The 15,509-nt window shown below is 36.0% G+C and overlaps 2 protein-coding genes and 1 pseudogene across 7 annotated transcripts in view; 1 reads left to right on the top strand and 2 right to left on the bottom strand.

Moving 5' to 3' along the window:
• The window catches only part of LOC106728792, a 334,339-nt pseudogene extending 324,818 nt beyond the window's left edge, over positions 1-9,521 (bottom strand).
• On the bottom strand, positions 3,254-10,180 carry MTERF1 (mitochondrial transcription termination factor 1). Its single transcript, XM_006177786.3, is given in 4 exon segments — positions 3,254-4,827; positions 4,829-5,711; positions 9,528-9,589; positions 10,101-10,180. Coding segments are annotated over 3 exon segments (1,200 nt in total). The 5' UTR covers positions 9,560-9,589; positions 10,101-10,180; the 3' UTR covers positions 3,254-4,542.
• A 1,341-nt stretch (positions 10,181-11,521) lies between these two features.
• The window catches only part of AKAP9 (A-kinase anchoring protein 9), a 168,499-nt gene continuing 164,511 nt past the window's right edge, over positions 11,522-15,509 (top strand). For all 6 annotated transcript variants that reach the window (XM_014553322.2, XM_006177783.3, XM_014553313.2 and 3 more), the window contains exon 1: positions 11,522-11,564. In XM_014553322.2, the coding sequence (XP_014408808.2) occupies positions 11,537-11,564 (28 nt within the window). In that variant the 5' untranslated portion in view covers positions 11,522-11,536. The remainder of the gene's footprint in view (positions 11,565-15,509) is intronic.

Genomic DNA, 15,509 nt, shown 5'->3' with positions numbered 1-15,509 from the left:
AACTAACACCACATTATAAATCAACTAAACTTCAATTTAAAAAAATTCCAATGGCATTTTTCACAGAAATGAAAAAAATCCTAAAATTCATATGGAGCCACAAAAGACCCCAACTAGCCAAAGCAATTCGAGAAATAAAGAAGATCTATATTACAAAGCTACAGTAATTAAAACAATGTTGTTCTGGCATAAAGAGACACATTGATCAATGGAACAGAATCAAGAGTCCAGAAGTAAACCCATACAAATACAGTCAGCTAATATTTGAAAAGGGAGCCACGACTACTCAATAGGGAAAGGAGAGTGTCTTCAATAAATGATGTTGGGAAATCTGGATAATTACATACAGAAGAATAAAACTGGATCCCTATATTACATGACTTACAAAAATTAACTAAAAATTAATAGAAGACTTAAATATAAGATCTGAATTTATAAAACTCCTAGAAGAGAACACAGGGAATAAAAGATGACATAGGGATAAGAGAAAAGGTCCTTGACAGTGAAGAGGAAACCTACGGAATGGAGGGAAATATTTGTAAACCATCTGTCTGATAAGGAGTTAATGTCAAATACACAAGGAACTCATACAACTCAATAGTAATAATAACAATAACAACAACAACAATAATAATAATAATTCAATTAAAAATGGGGAAAGGACCTAAATAGACATACAATATATTTTGGACATACTGAGTTAAATTAATATATTATGAAAATTAATTTCCCTTTTTCCTTTCTTTTTCTAATGTGGTAGTGAGAAAATTTTAAATATGTATTATGGATCTGGGCAAAGTAAACTGAAAACCTGGAAAAGATTCAACATTCTAGATGTCATTAAGGACCTTTATGATTCACGGGAAGAGGCCAAAATATCAACATTAACATAAGCTTGGAAGAAAATGAATCCAACCCTCATGGATGACTTTGAGGGGCTCAAGATTTCACTGGAGGAAGGAACTGCAGATGTGATGCAATAGCAAAAGAACTAGAATTAAAAGTGGAGCCTAAAGATGTGACTGAATTACTGCAATCTCATAAAATTTTTAAGAATGAGGAATTGCTCCTTACAGATAAGCAAAGAAAGCAGCTTGTTGAGATGGAAACTCCTCCTTGTGAAATGCTGTGAAAGTTGCTGAAATGACAACAAAGGCTTTAGGCTATGGAACAAACTTAGTTGATAATGCAGCATCAGGGTTTGAGAGGACTGACTTCAATTTTGACAGAAGTTCCACTATGGGTAAAATGCTATCAAACAGCACTGCGTACTACAAATTATTCATGAATGGAAAAGTCAATTCATGGAGCAAACTTCATTGTCGTCATATTTTAAGAAATTTCCACAACCACCTCAACCTTCAGCAACCACCGCCCTGATCGGTCAGCAGCCATTAACATCCAGGCAAGACCCTTTACCAGCAAAAAGGAGATGATGGTTAGCATTGTTTAGCAATATAGTATTTTTAATAAAGGAATGTACATTTTTTAGGCATAATGCCACTGCACACTTGGTAGATATATGAACATAACTATACAACTATAGTATAAACATAACATTCATATGCACTGGGAAACCAAGAAATCCATGTGACTGGCTTTATTGCAGTCATCTGGAACTGACTAAACCGGCAATAATCCCCAAGACATGCCCAGAACTAAATATTTTTTTTAAAGAACTGACTCTCTCTCAGGCAGACTCAAACCTTAAAATTTGACATATTAATCTTGCCTAACAAGCATTATCCATTTGTTTCTACAAAGAAGTTGTCCTTCCCCAGCCCCCTAAATGGGTGCTGTATTTTACTTCTGGTGACACCACATTCTCCATGGCCACTGGCAACTGTTGCTGCTGTATCAGCTCTTGTCAGCCCAGGTAAAATCCTCATGACCAGTTGACGCCAATAAGCCTTTATTTCCTCTGCCCATCTCCCTCACATTCCTTATAAACTTGTTAGATTTCAAAGTACTACCTCAAAAAGTACTCCCATACAAGTCTGAAGACTTTAAGGAATTAATACTTCATGTTTTAAGTCATGACAATATAACTTACTCCCAATACTAGTACTGTATCCAGACAATAGAATATTATTTGGTAGTACAAAGGAGTGACATACTGATACATGCTACAAGAATGAACTTTAAAAACATTATGCTGATAAAGAAGTCAGTCACAAAAAACCATATATTGTATGATTCCATTTATATGATATGTCCAGAATAGGTAAATTTATAGAGAGAAACTAGATCAATGGTTGCTTAGGGCCAAGGAAGTGGGAGGGGACGATATGATGCACATTGACTGCTAATAGATGCAGGGTTTCTTTTAAAGGGTGCAAACACATTCTAAAGTTAGATTGTGGTGATTATTATATGGTGTTACAAATATTTTTAATTGAACTCTGTACTTTAAATTGGTATATTATATGATATGTGAATAATACATTGATAAAGCTGTTTTTAAAAATGCTACTGTTAACTATTGATTACAGCTACCAGTGAATAGTTACTATGTGCAAGAAACTTAAGAGACCCTATATCACCTGATTAGCAACTTTGTGAGGTCAGTTTTTAATCTTATAGATAAGAAAACAAGTTCAGTAAAATGAAAATATTTACACAAAGTTACAGAGCTAGTTAGGAGTGGTGTCTAGATATATTACTTTAACGAAATGTCTCTATGAAGCCCTTGCTTGCCATTAAATAATTTATTGCAAATAATTATAGTAAGAGTATCACTGATACACAAATGGCCTTGAAAAAATAGGCATTTTGTTTCTATCAGTGGTGGGAATAAGTTTTGGGGGGGGAAATCAGTGATAAGAAATAAGGCTTAGGGAATTATATCCATTGTCTTGTAGTAACCATTGTCTTGTAGAAATCAGAATATAACCTGTAAAAATACTGAATCATTATGCTGTACACCTGAAACTAACATAAAATTATAAATCAACCATATTTCAATAGAAGAAAAAAAAAGAAAGCAAGCTTAAAAGGTTAAGTGCCATTGTTAATTCAAAACCCATATTTAGAAAACAAATGCCTCTGGAAAACAAAAGTAATTAAGATCATATAATTTGTTCCTTCTCTTTCAGTTTATATCAGAGCTAGATTGTGAACGTCTTCAAGATACAGATAGCATGTTTCTCTTTTAAATTAATGACTTTAGAAATTCCTGGTTCTTTATAGTAGAAAAAACACCAACAAAACATAAATATACAGAAACTATCACTATTTCTTTAAACTACATTCATTAGGCAAAAATATTCCTTTATTTAGATTTTATTACTTACATTTAGTCTTTTTACCCATACATTTAGAGGGCTTTACAAACACTAACTTATTAGCCATTCCAGAAAGATGGATGGATATATTCTGAGAGGAAGAAATACAGATATGATACTAAAAGGTACACTTGTTCACCTAAAATGCAAATAATCATCTATTTAGTTGCTACATGTCTATTTGTTGCTATAACAAATTATCACAAACCCAGTGGTTTAAAACAACACAAGTTTATTATCTTCTGGTTCTGTAGGTCTGAAGTTTGACATGGGTCTCACTGGACTAAATTCAAGGTCTTGGCACGGCTGCATTCCTTTCTGAGGCACTAGGGGAGAATGCTTCCTTATCTTTTCCATTTTCTAGAGGCCACCTGCATTCCTTGGTTCATGTCCCCTTCCTCCTTCAAAGAAAAAGTGCATCGTCCTTCTTACATCGCATAACTCTGACTTCTTCTTTCACTTCCCTCTTCCATTTTTAAGAACCTTTTTGATTACACTGGGCCCATCCAGATAATCCAGGATAGTCTCCCCAACTCAGGACCTTAAATTAAGGTCTTTAACTTAATCACATCTAAAAAGTCATTCTGCAACGTAATGTAACACATCCATGGGTTCTGAAAATTAGGACTGTTATCTTTGGGTGAGCATTATCCTGACAAGCACCATTGCCCTTGTCCTCAAAGAAATCAGAATATACTCACAGTGAATTGAGCCTAAACTGGGGAAAGGGAAGCATACTGGTTTAAATGGAGTATGTAGAATTTGGGATGAAAAATTCTTCCTTTCTGTTTTCAGATATTTCCTGGCATTTTATTTTGAAGAGGAACTGTACTTAGATGCATGAAATAACAGGAGAAATAGGTTGCCATTCAAAACAATGAGAAGAAATAGAACTATCCAGATGAATCTGTCCATCTTTAAATCTAACAGAAACCAAAAAAGCTTATTTTATACTTTCTTTCTACACAGTGTTCTGCCTTAGCAGTCAGCAATTACCATTCATACAACAGCCACAGCCTACGCCATAAAATTGGATGTTGTATTAATTCAAGCTACAGAAAAGGTAGCTGGGAAGATGATACTTGAGCATACTAAGCATACTTGAGTTTCTATGAACCTTTAAAGTAAAACACCCAAAGGAACAATATACATGTAGTTAAGAAATCAAACCTCTCCTTTTTAATAGGTCCAGATTCAAAATGAAATTATATCACTACATTATAAGACTGACTTTTTCTTAATTCCCCAGAACAGCGTTCTAGTGATTATGTAACTTCTTCAATTTAGCATTATATCTTTTTTGACTCCAAGACAGAAGACTGACATTTGATGTACTCAAGTTATAGCCAGCATTTACCAATTCTTTGATTCGACTTTTTAAAGTACTTATGCTGGAATCCAAAATTCGAGGATTTTCAATTATTTGTGAAATGCTAATTTTTTCTTCCATGAGGCAGTCTATTTTATCACTAAACTTCTTCTCTCCCAAGAAAATCAAACCTGGATAATTTAAAACAAACTTCTGTACCTCTTCTGCAGTACAATCCCAGAGAAAACAGCTTCTCTTTCACATTTGTGTAGTTTCTTCTGGTACAATCATTGGAAAGGTCTAGGATCTTAGCTCCTGGACCACGTATCAGAACAAGCAGCTCCTCATTGTTCAAGTTGAAAGCTGACTGTAAAAACTCAATGTTAGCTTTTACCCGTTTGGTGCTCTGAATTAAGATGAAAGGGTTTTTCAAAATCATCTTCCTGACAAAATCTGTGGGATCATTGTGACCCAAAGATAAACAGACTTCTTGCAAAAACTGAACCATCTGTTTATTCAGATCAAGACTATTGGAGAACGTACGCGGGGCATTGGTCAACAATCGACCAAGGCATTTACGGGTCAATCCAACCGAGTAGAGGAACTTTATATTATTCTCTAAGTTTAGGTTGTTACTGGACCGAAAAAAGGATTCAGGGGAACGCTCCAAAATATTTACAATTTCAAGGTCTGATGTCATAATTCTTCTCCACAGATTCCACCGATATGAAAGACTTTCAGGTGTGCGTGTCATGGCTCGTGGGTATCTTGATATGATGCTAGCAATCACTTCTTTGCTAGCTCCTTTAGACAGAAGAAATGTCTTCAGGCCCTGTTCATTGGTACCCTTCCTATTAAAAACTCCAGGCTGCCGTTTCTTTGCCATGTCAACATCGACTCCCATAGTAAGTAAGTTATTCAGCAGTTCTTCATTTGCCAAAGACTCACTGTATGCGTTACCATGCTTCACACCAAAAAGCCTAAATGAAACTGATTTAAGGAGGATCTCTGCTGAAAAGTGGATCATCCAACATCTTGAACCAAAGAGAAAGTTACTTCTCATACACAAGAGGTTTCTTGGTGCCGTAACGGTCAGGTAGCCCAAACTTTTTGGAATGCTGTGTAAAACAACATATATAATATTATACAAACACACATGTTAAACAGATAAAAGACTATATTAGGACCCTATAAGGATCATGGTCATTTCTATAAGAAAATACCTAGATATCCAGCTTTTCTTGTGCTCCTGGTGCCATGGTAACAATTCAGCAACTTTTACATTGACCTGCTTTCAAGATCCATATAAAAGAAGCTCCTCTGTGTCTGTCCTTTTATTGGATCATGCCTACAAGGCTGGAACATTTCTGTAACTCAGATAACCTATAGATCCTCAAAGAATTAGGAAAAGATTCCAAAATAATAGATTCAAATAACATTCAAACAAAATGCAGGACACTCACAAAGTAAACATCAAACAACAGCAAAAGCACGTTTCAGATTGTGCCATATTCTGTGATCATTATTCTTCATGTCTCTACAACACCACTTACTACTCTGTAACTGCACTCTTCCCAAAATGCATGAATTTAAAAACTTAAAAATAATGTGTAAGCACATTTGACTGTCTTTTATGATTGGGTTACCACATTCTGTTGATTCTTATTTTGTAGTTGGCTTTATTCCTTTGATAACTATGTAAGTTTAAAAAGCTAAAGACCTAATCTGTTCTAGAAACAATAATTAGTAATATATGTAAACTAAAAAAAAGTGCAGTATATTGTATATATGTATTTACATGTAATATAATGTGTATGTGCAGTCAAACTGTAATAATTCTACCTAATAAAACTGAAAAAGGAAAAGAAGAAAGAAAGAAAGAAAGAAAGAAAGAAAGAAAGAAAGAAAGAAAGAAAGAAAATAAATAGTAAGATTCTCCTACCTAAAGAATGAAGTCTACCTTGCACAGCTCAACCTGTTCTCTCTTCCAGCTGCTCAAGGGTGACCTCTACTGGATAATAGGACAGAACACTGACAGCTGTAGATAAGGCCAGTGCTTTCCAAAGAGGGGTACAAGATTATCCAATGGGATGCACGAAGAAAACAGTAAAACTGCAATTTATATTTGTCTTGATCTTTTAAAATTTCTATTTTTATATGCTTTATAATGCATATAATATAATAGTACTATAAAACATGTATGTAACTAATCAGTAAATAAATATACATATATTGGAGGTACATGTACAAACCTTTTTTTATTGTGTGTAAATGATCAAAAAAGTCTGAAGGTCACTACTCTAGGCAATGCACTCTACTCCTGAGAAACAGGGCTGAACAAGCCACAGAGAGTTAAAAAAAATTTACTAGTGACAAACTAAAGTAAGTAAAAACATGCCAAATTTCTCAACAAAAGAGTAATAAATTAAGGTTTCTCCTGAATCTGTCATAGGTGGATTTTATGTCTTTGGTTATAATTCGTTCTCCAGGGAAGGATCTTTCACACAAATTAACATGTCCAAACCCAAATAGCATCTTTCTCAGCCCTTCAAACAAACTAGCTCTCCTCTGATTAATGAAGTCACTATTATGCTAATAGTCATTCATGATTAAAAAAAGTCTGAAAGTAAGCTTTGCTTTTTTTCTCTTCTTCAACCTCACAGTCATCAAATCATTTATATTCAGCTGCCAGTATCTCTGAAATCCAACCACTCCACTCTTTGCTATTCTCTCACTCGGTCTGTAACAGCTGCCTAACTTGCTTCTCTAGGATCAGTCACTAAAACTGCCACCACAGTACATTTGTAAAACAAAGATGTGATTATGTCCCTCATTTCCTGATTAAAAATCTTTGTAGCTCTCCTCTACAAGGTAAAATCTTCAGACTGACCTTTCTAGCTGTCTCTTCTATTCTACAACCTCACAACCAAGTACCAATGCTTCTCAAATCTCTAAGCCTAAATACCCTTGACCATTCTTGTTTCCCTGCCTTTGCTTAAGTTGTTCTGTCATTCAGAAAGGCCATCCTTCCGATGTCCATCCATAGTACAACACCCCATTCAAATAACATTTTCCCACAAATCTTCGACTTAACGTTAAAGTGAATCATTTGTCTCATAGTAATTTGTTATTAATGAATGTAAAACGAAGTATTCTACTCATATAGGGAAAAAAAGAGTTGAACTGGACTTAGAACTGGCAACAAAAACTTGCTTTTGATTGCAATAATGTAATTGCAATAAATTGACCCAAGAAAATAGCATGAGCAGTCTAAGTCTCAGCTAAGCCTAAGAACAATGGTAACTAATATCAGCAGTTAAACATATGAGAAAATAGGGGAAATTCTCAAATATCACTGTTGTAAGGGAATTTGGCACCATCCATCATACATTTTAATCCAGCATTTCTACTTCTTGGAGATTATTCAGAGAAAACAAAGGATAAGAATGCACATTTGTTACTAAAAAAAAAAAAAGATGACCATTATAATATTATTTGCCGTAGCGAAAACAAAAAACAAACAAAAAAAACCCACCAAATGGCCACCAATAGCGGAATGATTAATAAATTGTCATATATGTATGCAGTATAATACTATATAGCCTGCTTTAAAAAATGAGGCAGATCTAACACAACAGACAGATGTCCAAGATATTCTAAGTGGCAAACTGCTTAACAGTATGGCTAGGATAATATCACTTACATAAAAAGGGAGGAGGGGACATACACAGTTGGTGTGAACATAAATTGGTGTAGCCACTGTATAAAACAGTATGGAAACTGTAACTCAAAAAAAAAAACTTAAAAAAACACCGTATGGAGGGGTCTCAGAACACTAAAAACAGAACTACCATATGACCCAGCAATTCCACTCGTGGTATATCTCTGAAAAAAACAAAAACACTAATTCAAAAAGATATATGCACCCAATACATGCATTCTAGCAGCTTTATTTACAATTGCTAACCTATGGAAGCAACCTAAATGTCCATCAACAGATGAATGGATAAAGAAAATGTAGTATATATACATATATACAATACGATATTACTCAGCCATAAAAAAGAACGAAATTTTTGCCATTTGCAGCAACATGGATGGACTTGGAAGGCATTATGCTAAATGAAATAAGACAGATAAAGACAAATATTGTATGATATCACTTATATGTAGAATCTAAATAATACAAGAACTAGTGAATATAATTTTAAAAAAGCAGACTCACAGATATTACCAGTGATGGGGTTGGGGAGGGCAATATAGGGTTGGGAAAGAGGAGGTACAAACTATTGGGTGTTTAAGGTGGGCTACAAGGATGTATTGTACAACACGGGAAATAAAACCAGTATTTGTAAAACCTGTAAATGGAATACAACCTTTAAAAACTGTATAAAAATAAAAAATTCAGAAAATGTAAGATCAAAAAAAAAAAGGGGGGGGACATTAATATATACGGGGGGGGAAATTGAATAAAAGCTGTTTTTCAGTTTCCAACACAAAAAAATTAAACCTGATAAACATCAATATTATTTTAGCACCTAATATCCATTCAAAATAGTCCGATTATATCTAGCAAGGTGAGTAAATATTTCAGCAGCCTAATGCAAGATTATCAAATGCCTCAATCTAAGAATTACAAAAGTAATTAATATTCTATAATTTATGTCAACCTGTCTCTCATACTGACATTTTAACTAATCAAAGGCAAGGGCTAAAGGCCAAAATTAACAAATATACTGAAAATCTCTGTACCTGTAACTTGTGAGGTCTAAGGAATAAAAAGGATTTATGTTCCCCTCTGCTCCACAATTCCCTGGACAAAGAGGTTTTTAATGGAAATGGGTAACCACTGGTTCCAGGATACAACATTCAGTTGGTCTTCTTTTGACATAACGAGGTAAATTTGTAGATCTTTACAACAATGCATTTCTCACCTCATTTGTCTTAAGGAAAGAAGGCTTTGCATTCCTCCAGAAAAACTGGAAAACTGATGTCCCTAGAAATGGAAAAATAAAAGGGAGGGTGGGACAAAATATTGTCAGGACTTTGTAACACAAAATAAAGAGCTAAATCTCACATAACACTGTATAATGTTCCCGTGAGATGCATAATCTCTTGTATACTAAGAATCTCCCAGAGATAACTGACAAGAAAATGCCAGGTACGTTCCTGAGTATGATGGAAAACGGTAGCCGAATAAAGAATGATTCGTAAAACCAAAACTCAGTGCTTCATATACATTATTTTACTTAAACTCCACAGCTTAAAAGGTAGGTATCATTCCTAAAATTACAAAATCAGAAAAAGCGCCGAGCTCCACTACTAACTTGACTTAGCTAGCTGAAGCAAGATTCGAACTTATGGGTTCCACTCCACTTGTTCTCCTCACCCCTCTTTCTACAAGGAAACTCCTCAAGGAGCTGCTAGGGATGGGACTCCGCTATACAACACAATCACCCAGACCCGCTTCTAAAAATGAAAAAGCTTAGCGGCAGCGAGTCACCGACCTCAACCTGGACTGTAACTAAGCGCGGTAAAGAGCTTCACTCCCGCCTCCGGTGTCTGGAGCGGAATCGAGGGACGGAAGTGGAGAAGAGTAACTTCCGGCCACGGGCGGCGCTCAAAAGTGACGTCATCCTCGTGGCGCTCTCAGGGGGCCGCGCTACTGCTCTCAGTAGTCCGACGCCAGCGGCCCGGCAGAGGGCGGCAGGAGACCGCGGTAAGCGCTGGAAGGGCCCTTGAGGCTGATTTTGGAGGGCGGGGCGGGACGCAGAGCTTTCCTGACTGCTGGGCCGGAAGCCGAGAGTTTCTGCAGAGATCCATTTACTGCCTTGACACACTGTGGGAAAGTCGCTGATACATACATTAATTTTGCAGCCTGGTAGGATGGTTACGCTTATGAATGTGATTAATATGACGAAGATGAATACATCGGCTTTTGGTGCAGGAAAACGCGTGTGAACCAAGGCTCATGAAACAGTTCCAGGTTGTTTCGTTGTTGAAGCACCTTAGAAACCCTGGAGTGTGGCTGCTAGTCCCGAATTCTGCCTCAGCCTTCAGTCTGGGAAGCGATTCTAGTATGCTTCGCCTTAAGTGCTTACAACACGGATTATTTCTGGTTCTTTTTAAATTGTGACGAATTTAGGCTGTTTAAATCAAATTTTCAATAGAAACTTAATCTCTACAGCCAGTGCGTTTTTGCCACCCTTTGGAGGTGTCGCCTTAAACCTTTTTGGTCTCCTCAGTCTCACCTGCTTGGGGATGGTGGCAACGGAGATTAAATTTCCATTCAAGGCAATTCTACTGTTACCCTGAAAAGAAGGATTATCCATAGATTAATGAAATAATCTTCAGGCTGCAAAATTATTTTCCACAAGAAGGGGTAGTTTGGTCCTTAAAAAAATTAAGTAGGGGAGAAGGTCGATCCTGAATTTTACTGCAAGGAAGAATTTCCTGCGTCACCTTCCTCCATGTAAGAGCATAATGGTAGAATTTTCTTCATCTAATTTCTGCACCCATGAACCAATTAATGTTTTATCCTCACTCTGTCACTTAGATTACTCCTTGCAGGTTTGTTGCTGTCACTTTGTTTTGAATTAACTTTGTTTTGTTGGTTTATAAGGATAAAGATTTACCTTTGGGACTTTAAATTGCTTAAAAAAAAAAAAAAACAGTCTATCTGGTAAGTGAAACTATTTACCTCAGTTGCTCCAGGTTAAAAAAAAAAAGTCCTGAAAAATTAGAAATGGTCTTTTTATGTGTATTTCTGCATGGAAGGAACTTTTATATCCCAGTTAGTATTTACTAGTATATATAAATATATAAATTTATATGCATAAATATATAAATGTTATATCTATAAACTTCCTTGCAATCAATGTAAAACAATAAAATCTTTTTTAGGAATCATTAATCTTCAGGCTTTAAGAAGACTGTTGAGACTATGGAGACTCAGTGCTCTTACTTTACAGGTGAGATGCTGAAACCCTTAGAATAGGAGGCAGCAAGAGAGTGCATGTCTTATACCTCCTTGACCAGTAAGTCTTCTGTGATTTATAGTGCATGCTTTGTTGTACTGACATAGATTATCAAAGGTTATTTCAGACTTCCTTAAGCAACATTACTAAGTTTGTTTTTAGTGATGTCTTGTAGGCAAAAGAAATTGGTTCTTTTAAAAACAAGTTACATATTTCCTGCCCCAAATTTTCTGATTATAAATATATTTTAAATGCATATTATGAAATGCTGAAAAGAATAACAACCAAAGTATAATAATGGTTGGATTAAGACCGTGTATCATCAATTTGTTTTTTTCTTCTCATATTTGCAAAGAGGTTTAATCGTTAATGACTTGTGAAATGCTGTCATTATCTCCAGTAAGAGCAAATGACTACTACTTGGTTGTCATTGGTGGTGTGTTTTGAGTGAAAACCATATATACTTTATATGGTTTGCATATGAAAACAAATGGAAAGGCTACAGATTGCTTAAGCCTGAGTAAAACTGTAAAGTTACTCAGATAGTTGTTAGTACAGGTTGTTAATACTCTTGCTGTTTGCAAACAAACTAAAGAGCTACCTTTCCCCCTTTTCAGAACAATTATTTTTTAATAACCTTAGATTTTTAAAGATTTTAGCACTGGCAACTTTCTTTCTCTGAAATACGCCTAACCAGGGTCTAGAAAGACTTCATGAGTCAGCTTTCCTACTTTTAAAATCATTATCACAAAGGTCTATGGCAAGGAACTGGATACTTAGCCTAGCAAATTTGCAGATTCCAGACCCGATATGATTCTGGATTCCCATAGCAGTTAGATTGCCATCATCAGCAGGACAGACTTGGCCAAGAGAAACACAGTACTCTCTTGAGATTCCTCTCAGCCTGATAAGAGTACCTTTTGTGTTGCTTGATCCTACTGTTCTATGCCTTCAATTACCATGAAGTGATTTTTAACCACCGGAAGAAAACATTATCTTGCCACAGAGCAGGGAAGCAAATATTCACAAGATGGAATAAAATCTTCCTTTTCCAAAATTATATCCCTTCCTATTTACAGGGTATCTTGAAATTTTACCTTTAGAGATTTATTCCTTGGTATTTGTCACATGGTTTTAAATCAGAAGCATATTTGAAAGGGAAAAGAAATTAAGCCAATAGGCAGCACACTTTTTCCAAAAAGGCCCAGATAGTAAATATTTTAGGCTTTGTGGGCCACATACTGTCTCTTTTGCAATTCTTTTCTCTCTGTCTCTCTCTCTCTGTCTTTTCACTCGTTAAAAATGTAAAAACTGTTCTTAACTCAAGGGCCACCTGGCCATTGGCTATAGTCTACACACACCTGCATTAAACTATAATGAGCTACTCACATATATCTGTAACTTAGTTTGTTGACTTAAAGACATCCGAAGAATAGGAATTTTGAGAGAAAGGACTTAGAACAGAAAATATTAATAATATTTGAAACATTCGTAGAACACTACTTGACAGGTATTACTCTAATCACTTCACCTATATTAATTCACTTAATTCTATGGTGGAAATATTATCTCCATTTTACAGATGAGGAAACTGAGATAGAGGCTAAGTAACTTGTCTAAGCTCATAGAACTAGTAAGTGATTGTAACCAGAATCTATGATCATAATTGCAATGCTATGCTGACACTCAGAGAGAAGTAATATTTTAATTCACTACAGAAAATACAAAATTAGAAATATTTTTCTGTAGAATATAGAAAAGGGGGGGGGGAATTCACCCATAATTCCATCAACTAGAAATAACCACCATTCACATTTTATTTATGTCCTTTTGGTTTATATTCCAGAATGTTTTACACATAAAATTATTTTCCTTATTTAGTCCTCTGACATAGGTATCATAGTTTTGTAGATGAGGAAACTGAGGCTTAGATCGATTAGGTGACTTTTTCAAGGTCACAAAGCTAATATGTGTGTGGAACCAAGATTTCAACCCAGGTGGTATCTTCTAGAACCTGTCCTCCTAACCCCAGGCCTACACTGTATTTGAGTTTATACTTATTTGTCACACTTAAAAAGCCTTTTTCCATCTCTCATTTATAAAGAACAATCACCCATAGTTTCTTCCGGAACTTTATTATTTTTCATGTTTTTCCTTTAAATCTGAATTACCTGGATTTTACTTTGGAATAGAAAACAAGGTAGAGATTTAGTTATTTCTTTTTCAAATTGCTAGTCAATTATTCCAACATCATTTAATGAATAATACTTTCTTTGTCAATGCTTTGAAATGCCACCATGTAATATACTAAATGACAAAATAATATTACCATTTTTGAATGACTGCATTCCATTTTTGAAAGATATTTCTTAAGGTTCTGTTGCCATGATCTAACTTAATGGTTGATATGAAGAAAGGAAAGTATGTGTCAGCCTGGTGTTATAAACCACCCAGTCTGTGGTATTTCTGTTATAGCAGCCCTAGCGATCTAAGAGAATGACTAACAAGTAGAGATGGAGAGCAGAGGAGCGGGCAAAGGATCAGAGGCAAGGAAGTGCAGTGTCATGCTTGGGAAACTGATACTGCATGGTATTAGAAAACAGTGCCAACACTACCTCTTGTCTCTAGACCTTTGCTATGTAAGACACCATTGACTGGGTATACTGTTGCTTGTAGCCAAATACAATTCTGATAGAATACTCTGTAAATATGTGTTAAATGAATAAACAGTAATGAGTAGAGAACTGGAATGGAGGGTCAAAGATTTCAACTCCAGTTCTGGCTTTCCAACACGAGTAGTGCACAGAGTTGTTTTTCTTCTGTTCAACTTCCCTTTCTTCATTCTACCACAGACTGGGTGGTTTAAACAGCAAACATTTCTCATGATTCTATAGGCTTGGGAGTCCATGATCAAGGTGCCAGCAGATTCAGTGTTTGGTGAGGACCCTTCCTGGTAGACACTGTCTTCTCACTATGTCTTTACATGGCAGAAAGGAACAAAAGAGCTCTCTGCGATCTCTTTCATAAGAGCAAGAATCCCATTTGTGAAAGCTTTACCTTTACAGTCACCTGCCAAAGTCCCCACTTCCTAATAATGTCACTTTGGAGGTTAGGATTTCAACATAGGAGTTTTAGGGTGATACATTTAGTTCATAATAGTCATTTAACCCAGGGAGGATGATATCATCTCTCCCTGGAGCCTTTCCAAACTCCCACTCAGAATAAGTCTTTTCCACTTCTGTGCTTCTGTAGCACTTTGTTCAGTCATGTAAAACTGAATGCATTTTACCCTGTGTTGAAATGAATATAGAGCATACATTTTGATCTCCTCTGCTGTTAGCCAGCAATTCCTTGAGGGCATAGACTGAGTCTCATTCACCATTATGGAAGCCAGGTGCCAGTTGTCCTCCTATGCTTTGGCTTTGCCAGCTGCACCCTGTTGAATCCAGAATCTCAGAACCCAGAACCACTTTGAGTTCTGCTAAAGTAAACCACATCACCTGAAAACATCAGTGAGCAAAGTGGACTTCACTACAGATTTTGTCGAGGGGGTTACCCACCATACCATACAGGAAAACAACTTTCAGATTTGCTGTTGGACTCACTAGCTCACATTTTCTTCCTTTTGGATGGTCCTCAGGACTCCAAACTCCTATCCCCATTTTTGCCCAAATGCAGCTCTACTCCAGCCCCATCTCCAGACTGGCAAACCCACATGAGGCTCACTAAAATAAAGTCCCACTCATCTTAATAGTGGGGGCAAGGGGATTCAAAGAGCAGATAATATCAAATCATGTTTATAATAGTTAGCTTTTATTGAATAGGTATTATGTGTAAGAGACTATTATCCCTGCAAGGCATGTTTTATTATTCCCACCTTACAGTTAAGAAAAGGGAGACATGAAGAGGTTAAATAGACATATCACACAGCCAGGAAGT

Source organism: Camelus ferus, chromosome 7 (genome assembly GCF_009834535.1).
Source record: "Camelus ferus isolate YT-003-E chromosome 7, BCGSAC_Cfer_1.0, whole genome shotgun sequence".
NCBI classification, from domain to species: Eukaryota; Metazoa; Chordata; class Mammalia; order Artiodactyla; family Camelidae; genus Camelus; species Camelus ferus.
This window is presented reverse-complemented; position numbering and strand designations above follow the sequence as displayed.